Genomic DNA, 18,564 nt, shown 5'->3' on the forward strand with positions numbered 1-18,564 from the left:
TCACTGACTGTTTTTCTTCCTCGCCGTCCCTCCAGCCCTTGAAAAAGATGGCCGACAGGATCAGGAAGTATCAGATCCTGAACAACGAGATTTTTGCCATCCTGAACAAGTACATGAAGTCGGTGGAAACAGACAGTTCCACGGTGGAGCACGTGCGCTGCTTCCAGCCCCCCATCCACCAGTCACTGGCCACCACCTGCTAGTGTGGACACTACCCCCGTGCGCGTTGGGAAGGGAGAAGAGACTGAGCCCAGAACAACTGGGAGGATGAACTTGACGGCATGCGACCTGGCAACAAAGCAAGACTGGGTATGCCTACGACACAAGGACGCATCTTCCCATCTGGCCCTGTTGAGTGCATGTTCTTCTGTACCATCCCTGTGACCCGTTTTACTTGTAGCTTTCAGACTTGGGGGCGGGTGGGAGCGGGCGGGCAAAATGTGCTTTTCTTCCATGAAGTGGTCTGTTTTTCCCTGTGATTCGTCCAGTCTAACCCAAAACTCTGAAGCCATATTGCAGCCCCAGAGGTGGGGCTCCTGTCGGAAGAGCTGCGTGTTTCCGCAGTGCTGGGAGCCCGCTCCCACCACAGAAGCAATAGGGCAAATCAACCCCACCTGTGACATGTGCCACCAGCCATGGGGCAGGAAGGTCTGAAGACAAACCCTGACTTGCTCTTTTGGGGAAAGAGGGGATGAAGGCAGGATTTTACCCGTGGCAGCAGCCTGAGGACCAAGGATCGGCACAGAGGGGCTGGGCCTGGCCAGCCTTGGTTTGCTTCATGCCTCAGGCTGGGGCTAGCTGTGTGCTCTCTGTCGAGTTGTTGGCCTGTCTAGCATCTGCTAAAGGGAGCTTTGGCAGTCAGGCTTCACAACAGTGATGAAATAGCTGTCAAATAACTCCTTGGCACTTCAGAAAGCTGGAGGAAATTGAAAACGGCCTGGCTTTCTCACTGCTATGGGACATCCACTTATTTTAATTCAAAGGTTCTCCCCTGAAGACACATCTTCCATAAAGTAAACAAGGACCATGGAAGAGATTGCATTCATGTGAATATGCTTTTGTCCATGCTAATTTGGGTAAAAACAGTCACTGATTCTGACAGCAGGCAGCTGTAGTTACCTCAAACATACGTGATCTTTGATTCAGCTGAGGATGAGAGCTAGAATGTGTATCACAGAATGGCTTGGGTTGGAAGGGACCTTAAAGATCATCTAATTTCAACTCCTCTGCCATGGGCGGGGACACCTCCCACCAGACCAGGTTGCTCAAAGCCCCATCCAGCCTGACCTTGAACACCTCCAGGAATGGGGCATCCACAGCTTATCTGGGCAGCGATTCCGGTGCCTCACCACCCTCTGAGTGAAGAATTTCCTCCTAACATCTAGTCTAAATCTCCCCTCTTTTAGTTTAAAACCATCCCCCTCTTGTTCTATCATTATCTGCCCAAGTAAAATTTGTGTATGCTCTGGAATCCTATTTCCCCTTGTTTTAGACAAATTCCTAGTCATCAAATATCTTTCTTGAGGGAATGGTGTGTATCAGCAAGGCTTAGTGAGCTTCCCATCACTCAAAAATGACAGAAACAGTATTTTCCAGACTCAGAAGCATTCTGAGGGAACACTGAAGTCTGTTTCCTTTTCCAACTCAGCTCGTCTAATAGCCCTGGAGTTATCAGATGTTGGGGAAAAAAAAATCAGTAGGAACTTCAAGGAAGAATTTCAGAACTCATGGTTTTTCCCTGCTCCCCCCATAGAAGCAATACAAAACCTTGTGCTTGAAGCTAACAGAGATCAAACCACATGCTCCAGGAGAAGATAATGATAGCATCACCACTGGCAATATTTTTTTCTCAGCTTAAACCAGATCACAGCAGATATTTGCTTTTACAATATACAGATGTTATAATATATTCTTTTTATGCATCTCATCATGCCATGTAAACTGAATGCTACTACAGATGTTAAAAAGGCAGAGTCTGGGCATGCATTCTCTCAGAGGAAACATACTATTAATTAGTAGAAATGTCCCACATGGAATATTTTGTCTTAGGAAATAACAGCCAGCCCTGCATTATTAGCAAGACGAGACCTTGCTGTGTGGGATGAATTTGTTCTCCCAGACACTCTCCTATTTCCTTGCTAATCAACAAATAACCCACACATGCAAAGTGCTGGACATTTTCACACCTTGAGTCTCCTTTAATAGTTGAAATAAACACTTAAACTGCTGGGAGGAACTAGCGCGGCACAGTGATCTGAAAGTAAAATGAAATCTCAGGAAGTCTGGCTGAAACCTTTAAGTGGTGGGGAAGGACCAGCCTCGGAAGGTGAGTTGTTTCCCTCACATTGTAAGGAAGAGCAGCAAAAGAGCAATAAGGACCTGGGACTCTTGCTCTCTATTTACTTTCTCTACTAAGGATGTTAGTTCTGGTTTTTCATTGTGTTCCAACACTTCTACACTGCTGAAACTACTGGAGTGTGTCTACAGCTATATATGTATATTTAAAGGAGGAAGAGAATCAAGCACTTTATTTTTTTGTGGAGAACAGGATACAAGCAAGACAGATCCAATCACAATCCTATTTTTCATCACCTAAATAGCAAATGCTTGTTGTTTTGGTATGAAAGTGTTTCTGAAAAGGTGGCACAGGTCTCTGGCTCTCAGAGCCATCTCTGAGCACAGCACAAAGTGAATGTCCTACTATGTCTGACGTGTTACAGGATGTTGGAGGCTTGGTAGAAAACAGCACGAGCAAGAATACGGAAGGATGAACTGTACCACACTGCCCAGTCTCAAATAGCTAGACAAAATAGGATATTGTAAGTGGAATATAAACATCTGCTTTCATCTGTTCAGGTTTGGAGTGAGTCATGAGATTTTTACCTAAACATCTCTCTTTACATTCTTCTGCTGTAGCTTTGGCTTGATAATTCTCTGAAAACCTGCAAAACACAGTTGTGTACTTGAACAAACAGGTGGATGAATAGACAGGTGGGTCTATTTTTTGCCTTCAGATTTGCTGGCAGAGTGGAACCCCTTCAGATTCTGAGGGGTGAAATGTTTTGAGCAAAACATCCAAAGTGCATGAACAAAATGTGAAATACTTTTGGCTGTAGAGTGGATGCAGCCGTTTTTGCCTTGTTGTTCAAGGAGTATGAGATCAGCTAGGGATAATCTTACGGTCTTCATTTCTGAGACTGAATGTTACTGTCCTTTTGTTATCTGAAGGATTCAACTAGTCTTTAGTTTCAGTTTTCTAATCCTCCTTGATTGTATTTGAGAGGTTCAGGCTTAGGTCTTCAAAAAACTCAGTGAAGTGTAATTTTTCCCCCTTTTATTTTTTAAACAGCATAATTGTTGGTGGAAATAGGGAGCAAATTTCTGACAGCAGGGCTAAATAATAACGGATTGTCAAAAGATCAGGCATATTCTCCACACTTGATTTTTTTTTTTTTTTTGGGCCAGGTTTGTATGTCTTCCTTGCAGATGTACTCTTATCCTCTAGTTTGCAGCCTTTCATGATCTGCAGACCTCTTATTTTTTCCTAGGAAAATGTGGACCCCTCCATGGATATTTTAAGTCAACTGACTACGGGCTCACTTTTGTTAACCTACATTCTCCTGATTACTCTGAAATAGTTGCAGACTTTGGGGTTTAACAACCGCCAGTTAGAACGTCTACTTCAAAGACAAGTTGTTGACTCGATATAGAAATTAGAGGGGGGCAAGGATGTTTTGCATAATGAATGAAGTCAGACTCGATTGTAAAGTTCCCTCCAGCTTTACCATTATGAAATGTGACTGACTATTGGCAGTGCAGATGCCTTTCTTGGATGACGTTACACTTGACTTTCAATGATACAATAGAAAGGGGAAGCAAACTAGTTCAAACTCAGCACTTCAGTGGTTTTCCTTTTAAACTGTGACAGCACTTATTAGCATTGAACAAAATGTTAGTCTTTTTTTTCCTCCAGCATTACTCCAGTCAATAGGTTCATGTGTGTTTGAGAATAAAAGAAAAAAAGAGTTGAAGGTGTAAAAAAAAAAGGAAAATATTCTCAAAAGCTCTTGTCAAATGTACCATATTTGTATGAAAAGCTGCTTGAGTTATTTTGTACAATGAGTTTTATTTATGGTGAGGTATATTTACGCTCGTGATCTGATACAGTGTTAAATTTTTGATCCATATTTGCTATGCAGCTGAAGATATTTTGTTTTTGTATTATTTTTTGCTGTTGTTCTAAAATTCAGCTAACAGGAGCTTCCATCTCCATTAGAAATGCTTCTGCAAGAGTAAAGCATCTGGTACGTAGTGATATGTCCCGTAACACAGCAACCAACAGTGTGTACAACAAATGTGGGATGACTTTTGTGATGAAGAGAAATAAAAATTGGGCTCATTCATGAAATGGGCAAACTTTACCTCGTGGTGTCATTGCCATTTATAGCAGTTATTCAAGGAAAGCCTCTGATTGCACCTGGCAAAAAGAGAAAGCTAGGATGGATGATGGTAGCATTTTGTTGCTAAAAATGTCAAGTTTGCCTATGAGAAAGTTGATGATTTGAGGAAAACATACTTCTTCCACAAAATTTAATTTGTAAACTTTTTTTTTTGGTGGGGGGATATATATAATTAATAGCTTTGTTTTGAGTAGATCCTGTCAAATACTAAACGGAGGAGCTCATTTCCTCTCACTTCCACAGCCTTACCATCTCAACAGGGGACTTTGTATCCCAGGAGGCAATCCTTGCTATTTTTTTTTTCCACATTTCCATTTGAAGCCATTCTTCACATTGTATTAGAAGCATCCAAGGAGTGGTTCTGTAGTGCAGAAGGAGCAGTGGGGACAGAGGGGAAAAGACCTTTTGAGAGTTGAGCGGGCAGGGTGAAACAACTGATGGGGCTCTGTAGCAGCAGGAGTGCCTGCGCTCCATCAGCTCCAGGCAAAACGCTGTAACTGATGTTCCCTTTCATAGCTTCTTCCCAAGGTTTCCTCAGGGGAACTGCTTCCTAGCTTAACAGAACTGAAAATGCAATGATTCTTCATGTAAAACTGGAAGTGAACGTCACACCATGACCAGGCAGCTCTGTTGATCTTTCTGATGTGTTCAAGGGGCACACGATGTGCCTGAAGCTGTGTGTAACACGCTGCCATGGAGATTATTTGCCTGCTGGTTGCAAGTTGCCCAATGTTTACTAATTTCAAAGTTGTTCTGCAGTGGAGAACGGCAGAGAGGAGGGCAGGACGTTCTTCCTGACAGCTTCTGATACTAGGCAAGTTCTTTCTTCCATCAGATTTTTGTTGTTTTGTTTAAACTCGATAGCTGCTGTCTCATGGGCACCCCAGTGCTAACGCCAGCCCTAAGAGGTGCTGAGCGCTCACAGGCTGCACAGCCTCACCTGGAGCCAGATGCACCCCTTGCATTGAGCATCAAGCTGCAAGAGCCTGAATTTTGGACAACAAACCTTGGGGACCAGTATCAAGAACACAGGCCCATATTTTTCTTCCTCACATTCCTAAATAAATGTCCTCAAATTAATAGTGCTCTGCTATTGAGAAGAACAGTTCGTTAATGATTGTTTCCTGATTTCAGAAGTGTAACAAAATGACCCTTTCTGTAACCTCTTCTGCAAGCCAGCAGTGCCCTTCACATCTAGTTTTGCTTCATTGAGAGTTTTGATGCAAACTGGCAGGTAAGAGGGCTGCAAACACACGATCTGCTGGCTGCACGCCACACCACCTCACAGCACCCACTGCTGGGATCCCCCCATGGCCCACAGAACATCCCACAGAACATCCACCTCTCTGTCACCAACCCTCCACTCCTGTTCTGCCAGCGTATGGGGCCTCAGAGACCTGTATCACTGATCTGATGTGGATAAAAAATAACCCCGCAAGTGAGGCAGGCTGTGTTTTCTGGCATTATGAACCCACATCACTCAGCTTTTGTACAGCACAGAGCCATAGGTATTTGCACTGGCACAAGGGGTCAGCACAAAAAGGGTGCAGACCCATCATGGGAGGGACGGGTTTGGGAACTCTCCAAGCTGGCATTGTCATTTAAAGTCCTGCAGCATGAAATGACAGCCTCAGCCTGCTGCAGACACTGTTACCTTGAGATAACCTGAATTAAAAGCTGTCTGCTCAACAAAGTCCAGTCTTTCAAGCCTTGAGCATCCTTTCATGTTGCTGCACTGCAATCATCTGAACACCAGGCAATTCCCTTAGCCCCTACACAATCAGGTCACTGTCAGAAAGAGAAGGATTTACCCTCTCTTTGAAGCAGTGAACTGTTCCTTGGGGCCCTCGAACTATACAAGGCCAGAATATTGCAGCCCTGTTCTGAAAGTTTCCACAGGAACTTGGCCTAGCCAAATCCAAGGGCAAAAGTTTCCATCACCTGTTAGCAGGATACCTCCACCATAAAATGTAGCACAGGGGAATTGATACCCAGTATTTTTCCATCTTTTTTTTTTTTTCCTCCAAGCCAGAAGAGATGAGCAGAGAAGAGCAGGGGAAAGAAAAGCCTTTTGATGTTGCTAAAGATATTATTTGCATGCAAAGTTCCCTTGCTATATCCCCTGGATTCCAGTCAAGTTTTTTTAGCCTGGAAACCAGTATTTCAGGAGGAACTGCATTGTTAGGAGATGAGCCACTATGGAAGACTCCCTGATTTCTGATGAGTTGAGCCTTATTTTTAAGGAAACATCTGATGCGAGTATCAACCAGTGAGGTCATAGCTTGGAGATGAATTCCCTTAATTACAGCCTTGCCATTAAAATGAGGATGTGAACCAATAACAGAGGCACTGGTTGCACCCCAGCTTTATTACTATCAGTCTGAACTTGCCCTTGACTAAGTGTAGCAGGCAATTCCATGCCAATCCTGCCCAGCTTTGAAATCCCATATTGCCATATAGAGCCTTGCTAAATCCATCAAATGCAACTCCTTTGACTTAGTGATTTTATATACCACACCCCCACAGACCCTGCTCTGTGAGAGAAAGGTATGACACACATCCCATGGCTGATTGCAGGATGGAGTGAAACTTCTCCCACGGTGGGGACAGCTACACACGCTCCTTCCCTGATGTCTAATAGCATGAGCCCATGCTGTGGCATCCCCTCCTTTTGGGACCTCTTGACTGTCACATCTTCTCGTCCTCCAGAGCTCAGAAAAGTTTCTGTTTGAGTTCTTGCCCCTTATCAAATACCTTTGGGGTCAAAGACACACACATGTGGTCACATATTAGCCCAGCTCCCTTAGGAAACCAGGCTACCAAAGGAAGGTAAAGCTGTGACCCAAAGTGCCTTTTGCTTTCTGCTGTGCTGCAGTCATTTATGAGGTCGCACCATTCCCAAAAGATTAGTTTAAGCTCATAGCCCTGCCATAAAAATATGTTCCTTCCCTAACTCATCTAAAGCTCTGTGCATAGTGAGGAGGTCTCCTCTGCGCAGGTATCAACAACACTCACCCACAGAGGCTTGGGAATCATTTTGGCCACACCTTAACTGGCATAACTAAAGCACCATGGGGACTCCCAAGCCCTGGGGACACTGGGCAAGGTCCAGCCAAGGGCAGAGACCCACAGCGCAGAGCAGAGCAGCACGCAGGGGAACACGGGACATGGACAGTGCTCATCCCACTCAGCCATCACCTCCATTTCTGCAATCAGCCTCACATTTACACACTGCATGAATGGCTCACAACCAGCATCAGCAGGCAAATTTACAAATAAAGGCCAAACCCTGCCACCACCTATCTAGCTCAGGGTGCCTTTCACCTGCATAATAAATAACAGCAGCAGAAGTTGCTTTCAAATCACTGATTAATCAACATACATTCGATTTCCTACATCAGAAATCATTGCCAGGCCATTTGGATTGATTATCAGGTGCTCCTGTGATGAGGGGCAGGACATGGGATTTGGCCAGTACAATCTTTCTCAGTTACCCTCAGGTTTGTGGCTGATGAACTGACCCAATTAAAATGAAATGACTCACAAAATGCTGCAACATTTGCTGGGGAAAATGGTTGTACAGAGATACAATCAGGTGCTGAGTGAAGGATCCACATGGTGCTAGCAATGCTGCAGCTTGATGGTCTGAGAGCAATTTCTTAGTAACGTGCAGATAATGCATTTTATAGTGAAAAAATGCAAATTTTCAAGCATTAAATATTGCAGATCTTACATTTTATTGCCTCATGAAAGGTACAGCGTCTACCCAAAAATGCAGGCTTGCTGAAGGAAACCTAAGCAGCTTCTATTGGTTTCACTTATCACTACTGACCTACAGCAAAATCTGGCGATTGGATCCTGCTGCAGTGAAAGGGCTTTCGTATCAGCAGTAGGTTTGTGTACACACGGTCACTGTGCACAAATACGGGGAGGACGTCAGCAGAGGAGGGTGAAGATGAAGGTAAAGCACATTGGAGTGCAACAGCCTCTGAAATGTTCGCATTATTATGCAAATATTATCAGCAGGAGCAGGGACAGGAAGCTGATGAAGTTAAACTGCCAATGGCATAGCCACGAAGTGATGTAAAATGAGTTCAAGTGATGGAGGAGCTCACACATGCGGATGGACCACCCCAGGAGTACAGCAGGAGAGCCCCTACCCATCCCAGCAGGGCTAAAGCTGATGCTCTCAGGGCTGGGATTCAGCACAGAGGCAGCAAAGCCCTAAATCACAGCCACTGCTGGTAAAATTGTGCCCTGCCCTCGTGGCGCTCAGCACCTCACAGCACAAGAGTGCCCTTGCTGCTGCACGCTCGCCTTCTGTTGGTGTTTGTTTTTCAGATGTGCCTTTGCCGGCAGCCTGGCCTTTTCTTTGACTCGAAGGTCAGATGAGGGAAATCCGCCCTGACCTCCAGCACAGAGCATGGCTTCGCAGTCAGCACATGATGCGGGGAACCCTGCACCTGCCACAGAACCTCCATTAGGATACATCCATCTTCCTTACCCTGTGATGTTTCTCAGCCCCCTTAACCTTGCCCTTCAGTCCTAAAAACTACTGAACCCAGCCACAGTAGTAAATAGGAAACAATACACACTGAAGCTTGAAGCAACAGGACGCTTTCTGAAAAGTTTCCTTGCTACCCTGATACCTCCTGTGACAGCCTTAATAAGAACAGCTGTGTTCAGAAGCTTGAACAACACTCAGGATTTAATTTCTCCTGCCTACTTTTGTTTTCCCACTCTCAGCACACACAGAGCACCCACAGCACCCCAAAACAGGGTCCCCCTCCACCCTCTCCCTATCCCGGGCACCCGAGGGAACAGCTCCGGGGCAGAGCCGGCTCCCTCCCGAGCCGCACCGGGCTGGGGTGCGAGGTTTTTAGGGGCGGTGGCTTGCATGGGAATAGGCTCCCGGAGCTGTGAGCCTGCCCCGTGCCGGAGGAGGAGCCGGCTCGGGGTGCCCGGGGATGCCGAGAGCCCTGCGGAGGGCAGGACGGAGGAGATGGAGCGGCTGGGGGCGAACGGCAGCTGCAGCAACGGTGGGTGCACCCCGGGGCGCGGGGGGAGACCCGGGGGCTGAGCCTGCTGCGGGCTCACCCCGGCTTCGAGGTTCGCTTTTGGGGTTGGGTATTTTTATTTTTAAGGGGCAGGGAGAGTTCTGCGTAGGACGGAGGAAAGCCCCTTCATTTAGAAGGAGCGCAGAGCCCAGGCTGCGAGCACCGCGCAGCAGCGTGCCAGCCGCCCAGCAGCTGCATTTGAGTCTTTTTCCTTACAGGGTGCCTAATCCGGGAGGTAACGAACCCCATCCCACGGCCCTGTGCCCTTTAGCACGCCAGAGATTTCCACCCAGCTGAGGCAGAATTGCCCCCGTGTTTCCCAAGGAAGTTGTTCCACAATGAAGGTGGTTTTTCCATTAGAAAAGTAACTCTGTTAGGGAAGCTAATTCTAAGTCTTTAGAAACTAATTTCTAACTTTCCTTTGGAAAAAAAAAGTTTGGAGCCAAATCCTGAGCTCTGTGCGCAGGGGACAGGGCTGGGGGCTGCAAAAGATTTGAGGCACTTTGTTGGGTAAGGAAGAGGTGGGACCCCTACTCGGGGAGCACTGTCAGCAGTTCAGCCGTGGCACAGCCCCATCTGCCCAGAGAGATCCTTGCTCTGCAACCCCAGCACGTGTTGAGGCAGAAGATGAGTCTTTTAGTAGAAAGAAACTTTTCCTGACACTACCTAGCTGCTTTACTCCAGAAGACCACAGTCACACCACCTTTACTACACTCAGTTAAGACTGCAGGAGGGAGATGTGCTGGGTGTGGTAGGAACATGAGGGTAGGAGGAAGCTCAGCAATTTTCCCACCCACACAGCCACACACCTCAGCTGGGGACAGGTTCGGTGCTTTTGGTGTGGACAGAGAACTGTGCCTGCTTTCAGCCCCCCCCAACTCCAGCAGGACTTGGTGTCCTTCACAAGCACGCAGCTACGCCGTAAGTGGAATAAAGCCACGGCAAAATAAAGCAATGCAGAGAAGAAACTTCAGTCCAGGATGAGCCTGTTGTCCTCATACAAGCAATCACGTGGCTCTGCTCAGTACACAGAGCCAGGACAAATTTGCAGTTGCAAAATGCTGGCAGTGCTCCATGTTAAACTCAAAGCACTAAGCTGCAGGCAAGCTGGCAGATGCAGGGTTAGGTGACCAGGAAGCACCAAAGCCTTTGGATCAACAAGGCTGGGTGCTGGTAAGCTGAATGCTGCCATTTCCTTGGGAGATTATAGAGGCATCCAAAGTTTGAGCCGGAGGTGTCAAGAAGCTGGGTATGTGCAGTTACAGTGACAACATGGCAGTCCCAGGAATAAGAGGCAAGCTTGAGGGTCACATCAGTAATTCTGTCTTATCTCCATGGTCCCACAGGGTCTCTGCTCACCCTTTCGTGCCTTTCCCACCACATTGTGTGCCAGGTGATCAGTGGTGCTGATCCTGCTGGCTCAGTCCATGACAATGGGACTTTGGATACCTCCTGGGTAGCTCGTCTGGAAAGCAATTATGGATTCTACATCGGCTTGGGCCTGGCTGTCTTCTCCAGCTTCCTCATCGGAAGCAGCGTCATCCTCAAGAAGAAGGGGCTGCTACGGCTGGTGGAGAAGGGAGGCACCAGGGCAGGTAAGGCTTTTGTGGGGGCCAGGGAGGGGAGGTCTGGCTGCTCCCAGAACTGCACACATTGTCCAAAGCCCAGCACTCAGAAGGTGACACCTCTGGGTACGCGCACTAGCCTTTTATGAGCAGTGTAAACATGACTTCTGTGAATGTATTTTTGTGCATGGGACCCGGAGACCAGTGCTGTGCTGCAGCTGAGGAGCCACTTCATAAAGCCTCATGTTAGAAGGGCTCGGCTACAAGCAGCATTCCCTGCCTTGCACCACAGACAGCAAGATGCACACATTGTGCACCCCTCAGAAGAGCAATACATGCCCACTGCTGCTCTTACATGGAAAAATGTGGGACCAGGACAAAGCAGACAGTTGAAAGCTCTTTGAAATGGTTTTTGCACAATGCTGCAAATCACCACCATACTGGAGCAAAACAGCACAGCTTCATGACCCCACTCTTGCTCTTATTGATGCACTAGGAGGCTTTGCCACCAAGTCACTGAGACAAGAATGCATCCCCACATGCTTTAATTGTATTAGCAGGAGCCATTTATTCATGCAGGACTACATGCCTGCAATTTGTGTAAGCCTTGCTTGTGGTTTTCAGAAGCGATACATCTGAGGTATGTTGCTCAGCACGTTGGCTGATAACTTTCTTCTAGCACCAAGGTCTTGGGGTGAGGTGTGTGTTTGTATGCATATGCATGGATGGGGAATGGTGGAGGAGCACTGCCTACAGCTGAATTGCACTGTGGAGTTGGACACAACCCATAAGCTTTGCAAACATTTGCTCTAGCAGCAGCGTAAATCCTACCTGGCAGGTGACCTACTTACATAACTACAAAATAATGATTAAAATACTACCGCTTCCCAGTCCTGGTCCGGGAGCAGCTCTTAAGTCATTTTTACAAAGGAAGCCAATATCACTGTCTCCACATGGGGACACAAATGCATGAAAAGGTAGATGACCATACATTCAACCGACAGGCAAGCAAAGCCACCAGTAGCACCTAAGCCACAGTCCAGTCTCAAGTCCGCTCCCATCCCCATCCCACACATTAAGCCATCCACATGTAAATGCCAAAATCACATGGGTTTGATTTTCAGCATTGTATTCACACAATGAAATATCAGTGCTGTTTCAGTTCTGCCAAGTTTCCCTCTTCTCCCTCCCCACATCAACTTCTCACACAAGAGCCAAGCTAGTAAAATGGAGCAAACCTCCCCCCCTATTTTTCAAAATATTTTACCAGGAATTGATGACAAAAATCACAGCCAACAAAGAATTCTCCAGAAAAAAAAAAAAAAAAAAAAAAACAAAAAAACAAAAAACAGCAGTTTCTAAGGAATACCAAAACAATGTTTGAACTCCAGCATCTGTGAACTTAAGAAACCAGAGGATGAATTCTAGCAAAAAAAAAAAAAAATTCTGCATATCTCAAGCTTTTCTTATCCATGCCTTCATCCTCCATTTCACTTTCTTTTCTCTTATCTCAGTCCTAGTACTTCAGCCCCGCTGAGTGCATCCCATTTCTCCAATGGGGGGGTCAAACAGTGCTGTTACTGACACTCCTGTAAGGCTGGACTTAGCAAGCACATGGGCTCTCTGACCCAGTAAAGAGTTCACAATGTTAACAGGCTCAGGCTCTTACCATATAACATAACTTGTAGCTTAAGACAACAGCTGGGTTAGTTCCAACATAATATGACCATTTTATGACCATTTTTTCCTCATTTATACGCATGTTTTCCTTCATTGAGGTACAACAATGCCAGGAATCATTTGTCATCAGAAACAGTCACAAAGCAACAACTCCACATAAGACAACCTTGGAATTTCTGACAGTTTGGGCTGAAGCCCTACGACACAACACAACGCGCCAAAAAAGCAGAGCCCTTGTAGGACAGAATGCCCGGAGCCTTTACCACAATAATGCAACAACATGAACTACCACAACCTCAGACAACACAACCAGCCAGCTCTCTCCTTTTATCTTTCACATAGCCATAACCTTGACTTGAGCTTGATTTAGAAAAAACTCATTGCCTTACCTTAGTACCCATGTGCAGGACTCCACAGCGACCCAGTGGGGTGCAAGGTGCAGCACAGCAGCTTCCCTGGGGAACAGCCTTTGGGTGGGGGGCACCCAGTGTGGAGCAGCCCCCTCTGTCCTTCATTCCTCTGCTCCAGGATCCCTTCTCCCAGGGAATGGGGTGGGCAGGTCAGTGGGACATCCAATGTGAAGCACAGCGAGCCCACAGAACTTGAGCTAGGGCCTTCATTACTGGGTCAGGGCGCAGGGTCATCACGATGAACCAGTGAAGATGACCACTGCTGCCAGGGCTGAAGGGCAGCTGCTGCACCCCAAGCTGATAACCTCTGTTGCTTTGGACCAATGGATACAACTCCCTTTGCCACACAGGATTAAACAGCTGCTTTTATTGTATTGGCATCATCCAGCCCCAAGCATCACTTTCTGTTCATCCCTTTACCCAGCATAACTTTCATGCAGGATGGCATGTCTGCAGCTTCTGTCCTTCCAGGACATTTTTTTAGTCACACTTCTTGTAACTTATTCTCTCCAGAGGACCATTTGTCACCTCTTGCTCTGAAGAACATTATCGTTAATTTCTGCATATCTGTGTGCTTCGCTTCCCCAGGAGATGGAGGCCACGGCTACCTGAAGGACTGGCTCTGGTGGGCTGGCCTGTTAACCAGTAAGTAGAAGCTGTTTTCCTGGGTTTGCAGCTTTTCCAGGGTCTGTCCCTGTGCACGAGGTGTGGAAGGAGTCCAGCATCTGGCGGCACGAGGCCTTATTGCTGATATTCCCCTGGGCCTCTTAAGGCAAGCAGAGGCAGCAGGCCTCACACTATTTCTGTCACCATCCACCAGCCTTGCAGGAGGGCTGCAGTAGGATTTGTTAGCTCAGCTTTACCTCATCAAAAGCATGAAAAGCCAGATTTTAATAAGGCAGCTGATTGGTATGGCTGTGTACCATGCACAGGGCAAATATCTCCTGTGGGTGCCTCAGGTCACCAGGAAAGGTTGTTGCTGCAGCATAGGGGAGATAATGAGGCATTGGTAGCAGCTCCCTTCATAAGGAAAGCTTGTTTTCCTTTAGAACAAGCCTTAAAGCCTTCACACACTGTAACGTTAGAGTATTCCTCCAAACCTGAGTCAGAGCTGTGCAGAGAGCAGTAGTCTCACAAGAAGGTTCTTCAGAGCAGTCTTCCTTAGCTCTCACCCCAGCAGCAGTTCAAGAAGCCCCCCAGGCCACAGCTTCCAATCCAGAGAACAAGGACAGCTCTACCAAAGGGTACCCCTACCCCTTGAGGGGACATTTATAGGTGGAGCAGCCTGTGCCCTCCCAGCTCCCAGGGCTGCCCACCCACTCGCTACAGCCCCTGATGGGCTCTAGCTGTGTGGCTGGGTTTGGGGCCTTAATGAGCTGACTGGGATTAGCTGTGACTTGGCCCAGCCCTGGCACCATCACCCCAGCCCTTCTGCTTGCATCACTTGCACCAGGGATGTTTTCACCACCATCTGACCCTGTTCAGAAGCTGCAAGAAGCACCCTCGTAAAACCCCCTCTCTAGCAGACCTCTTGCTAGTCTGCAAGCCCTCAAGAGAAAGCACAAAAAGTATATTGTAATTCACTGGTGTTTGTTTTTCTTGTGTTTGTTTAGTGGGTGGAGGGGAAGCTGCCAACTTTGCCGCCTATGCCTTTGCTCCTGCGACTATTGTCACGCCTCTGGGAGCCCTGAGCGTGCTCATAAGGTGATTTATGTGTCCATGGCCTGCAGCTGGACATCTTTTATTTGCCTGCTTGTCTTTTAAGACAGGATGACTTGAAATAGTGCTAATATGGTTTATTCTGCCTAAAGGAAAGAACGTCTTGGTGTTTTCAAAAAAATACAGTAACGGTTGCTGTCCTTTGGGGGGATCATTCAGAAAACAATGAATTAAGTAGCATGCCCTTGAGATATTGCATGTGGCTGTGATTAGCAGCTGCACACAATTCCATGCAAAATTGTTGTAACTATCAGTGTTACTTCTTTCATTATCCTAGCTCTTTAGCCAGTAAAAATATACATCTCTCCCTCTCTCTATATATTTTCTTGTCATGAAAAGAACTAAAAATCTGAAAGAGTCAAAAATATTAAGCTTGGTTTTTACTGTATTTCTATGTTTGCCTTCTATTTAGTGGGCTTTTAAGGTGCTCTGATATTGTGTCTTTAAAATTTTGCCTGTTGCTAAAATGGCTCCAAGTACTGAAGGTCATATGGAAGGACTGTTACTGTAAAATGCATGAGCAGATTGAGACTTAGGACTGCTGTGGTATCTTGTCCTGGAGTGTTTTACTTTTATACAAAACAGCTAGATATTTTTTTGCAGACATATTGAGAACCACATTATGTTCAAGTTTCTCTGGACTTAATATTTCTGATATCAAGTTAAAATTAACATAGCTCTTTTGTGGTTATTTTTTTTCTCTCTATTGCAATGCTCCTTGAATTCACTTCTTTGGCCTCTAAAGACTTCACAATGCCCAAAAGTTCACAAGTCAATCTGGAACCCCCGAAAATCTCTCTGAGAACGTGCTAACACATTAAGTATTTTTTCACCTTGCTGATACGTGAGCCATAATCTGCAGAGCTGCATCTCTGCAAGTCCAGATGCAATGTGAATATGTGTTAATATATTGCAATCTAACAAAATTGTTACAAATCGGTGTCCTTGTATCATGTCTTTTACGTTATTTTAGCTGTAAGGACTTTAAAGCACCATCAGACCTTGTTTTTCTGTTCGTGCAGTGCCATCCTGTCGTCATATTTGCTTGGAGAGCGGCTCAACCTGCTGGGAAAGCTGGGCTGCATGCTGAGCCTTGTGGGGAGCACCATGATGGTGATACATGCTCCAGAAGATGAGGAGGTCACCACTCTGGATGAAATGTTGTCTAAGCTGAAAGAGCCAGGTATGTAGGAGGTTGTATTTTCTTTCTCAGGGTTTGACAGTAAGTACTGCTCAGGCACCCATGCCTACTACCCAGATTTGAGTTGTTGTTTCTTTTCCCCATTCAGGTTTCCTTGCTTATGCTGCAATCCTCTTGGCTGTGTGCTTCCTCCTGATCTTCTACCTCGCACCCCGCTATGGCCAGAGCAACATCCTCATCTACCTCACCATCTGCTCCGTGATCGGTGCCTTCTCCGTGTCCTCAGTCAAGGGCCTGGGTATTGCCATCAAGGGCTTCTTTGCTGACCAGCCTGTGCTGCAGCACCCACTGACATGGATCTTGGTCATCACACTGGTAGCGTCTATCACTACCCAAATTAACTACCTCAATAAGTCTCTAGACATTTTTAACACCTCACTGGTGTTTCCCATCTACTATGTGCTATTCACCACCATCGTCATCACAACTTCCATCATCCTCTTTAAGGAATGGGTCGCCATGACCGTAGTGGACATCATTGGGACAGTTTGTGGCTTCCTCACCATCATTTTGGGAGTTTTTTTACTCCATGCCTTCAAAGACATGGATGTCAGTTTAGGGACTCTGCCACAGATCCTCCAGAACGAGCAGCAGGCACCAGTCACCCGAGATGACAAGAACATCTTGATAGAGGTGGACAACTCCAGCATCGCTCCAGAGGATAAACCTAAAGTATTCATGATTTATACCTAGCACTTTGTATTCAAGTGTTTGAAGGTTGGGTGAAAACTGCTCTGACTGGGTTGATGTCAGTATTCCAGACGCTGTTGAGCAATTTAAAAAAGGAACAGCAAAGGCTAAAACCAGCAGTGTCTTATCCATGGTTTGGCAGAGTCAAGCCAAGTCTTTCAGTGGGTTTTAGACAGCATCTTTGTCATGGGGCATGCTTAATTGTCACCAGGCTTTAATATGCACAGCCATTGAAAATGAAAATCTTCTTGAAATCAGATGCTCCAGGGACAAAGCCCCTCTTCGATGCCCCTTCCCATCTCTTATTGTTGGCAGGGCTAATGCTTGCTCTGCACTCCTTCCCCTGGGTGGAGATACCATTGATATGTTTATTTCCAGACCCTGATTAATTCACTGATTAGTGTTTTTCTGTTTGTTTGCTTTTTTCCTTTCTAGACACTCGCATGAACTCTAAAATACACACCAGTATCTCAAACGGAGGTGAAAGAAAAGGACTGAAGGATGTACTCCTGCTATTCAGATTCTGCTCATCCATGTTTAATTATTTACTCTGCAAATATGAATTCAGAATAGTGATAAAATATGGTGAATTTTGGAATAAGTGTTCACTGGCAGGACCTAAGCCATAAAGTGTTTATGCAGGCATATGGAAGAGAAATCTTTTTACACTTTTGTTTTTGGTGAGGTGCAGGAGTTTCCCTGCAGCACAGTGTTAATTAGTTTTATGTGTTGTGGTTTGTTCTGATTTTTTTCCCCCTTAGGAACCGTAGTGCCTAGGCTGTGTTGATGCTGTTGGTGAAGCTACAGAGTCTGATCTAGACCTCACCTGAGTGAGGGACAGCCCCTGCTCAGGCTGGAGAGCTCTGACAGGTAAACCCCATGTCAGGAGAACACCTTCAGGATTTTTTGGGGGTCAATGAAAAATATTTTCAGCCTGAAAGATCAAACAGGTGTAAATTTTAAGGTTGTTTTTCTTAACAAATGTCTTAACCTTGGAGAACTCCCCCCAGCTCTTTGAGAGGTGGTATTTACTGTTGCTTTTCAGCTTTCCTATTACCTGTCCTACTATAATTTAAGCTGAAAAGTTGTTTTTGTTTAGAGGGAAATCTGAGCTGCATGTTAAAAGCCAAACAAGCCTAGGTGGGTGATACTCTGCAGAGCTGTCAAGTTGCAGTTTATCCTAGATTGGTCCCATCCACCCCCTCCATCTCTATGGATCTGATTTAAATGTTATATGAACTCCTGCTCTCAGGTCATTTTTCGACCTCCCACCCCCTTGTATTTGCATTGGTGGTGGGGATGAAGGGATGGAAGAAATAACATTTTGAGCTTGGAGGAGGAAAAGGGAAAAAAAATACTGCATTTAAAAGTTTCTCCTATTTTGCTGCTAGGTCCCATAGAACAGGGAGACTGGAGCCCATTTTCTCACAGCAGATCCTAAATCGGGAGCGGAAAAGCCTAATCCAGCTGTGCTGGGTTTACACAGTCTGGAGGATGCTGCTGACCTCGTTTTAGCCAATCTGGATGTTACTAAAGAAACGTGACTTGCGGTTAGAGGTGGGAGGAGGATACAAGCTCTTATTTTAATAACATTTCAGTACTTTTTTTTGTTTGTTTGTTTTTTGAAGGTGTAAAGGGAAATAAAGACTTTTTCAAAAACCCTTGAAGGTGGATATGAGAGATTAATGATTTCGCTGGTTTTACTGGTACAGCCCCAAAGGATGAACAAACTAAAGGAAAGCCGAACAAAGCATAGAGCAACTAGGGCAGAGTAAGCCAGCA

The 18,564-nt window shown here is 46.0% G+C and overlaps 3 protein-coding genes across 15 annotated transcripts in view; 2 read left to right on the forward strand and 1 right to left on the reverse strand.

Annotated features, from left to right (window-relative positions):
- CYFIP2 (cytoplasmic FMR1 interacting protein 2) overlaps positions 1–4,421 on the forward strand; it is a 53,343-nt gene extending 48,922 nt beyond the window's left edge. For all 7 annotated transcript variants that reach the window (XM_068697971.1, XM_068697965.1, XM_068697968.1 and 4 more), the window contains one exon: positions 36–4,421. In XM_068697971.1, coding sequence (XP_068554072.1) covers positions 36–203 — 168 coding nt within the window. In that variant the 3' untranslated portion in view covers positions 204–4,421. The remainder of the gene's footprint in view (positions 1–35) is intronic.
- Positions 1–14,561, reverse strand: part of FNDC9 (fibronectin type III domain containing 9) — a 34,417-nt gene extending 19,856 nt beyond the window's left edge. The window contains exons 1-2 of one of the 5 annotated variants that reach the window (XM_068697985.1): positions 14,273–14,542; positions 13,152–14,151 (exon numbers count right to left, since the gene is read on the reverse strand). The gene's annotated coding sequence lies outside the window, so the exon portion shown is untranslated. Of the gene's footprint in view, positions 1–4,123; positions 11,849–13,151 lie in introns of those variants that run through there. The other 4 variants (XR_011101338.1, XR_011101337.1, XR_011101336.1 and 1 more) reach the window with 4 other exon arrangements.
- On the forward strand, positions 9,367–18,443 carry NIPAL4 (NIPA like domain containing 4). 3 transcript variants are annotated; one of them, XR_011101335.1, is made up of 7 exons: positions 9,367–9,499; positions 10,864–11,112; positions 13,761–13,817; positions 14,786–14,876; positions 15,914–16,074; positions 16,181–17,652; positions 18,174–18,443. XR_011101335.1 is itself a non-coding variant. In XM_068697978.1 (7 exons), exons 1-7 carry the CDS (start codon positions 9,463–9,465, stop codon positions 17,227–17,229), a joined length of 1,191 nt encoding a protein of 396 aa, XP_068554079.1. In that variant the 5' UTR covers positions 9,367–9,462; the 3' UTR covers positions 17,230–18,443. The 3 variants fall into 3 exon arrangements, 2 of the variants coding, with proteins under 2 accessions (XP_068554079.1, XP_068554078.1); XM_068697978.1 differs by having other exon boundaries at positions 16,181–16,764; positions 17,218–18,443; XM_068697977.1 differs by having other exon boundaries at positions 16,181–18,443.
- Positions 18,444–18,564: the final 121 nt, after the last annotated feature.

The sequence above is a fragment of the Anas acuta genome, chromosome 14, assembly GCF_963932015.1.
Source record: "Anas acuta chromosome 14, bAnaAcu1.1, whole genome shotgun sequence".
Lineage (NCBI taxonomy): Eukaryota > Metazoa > Chordata > Aves > Anseriformes > Anatidae > Anas > Anas acuta.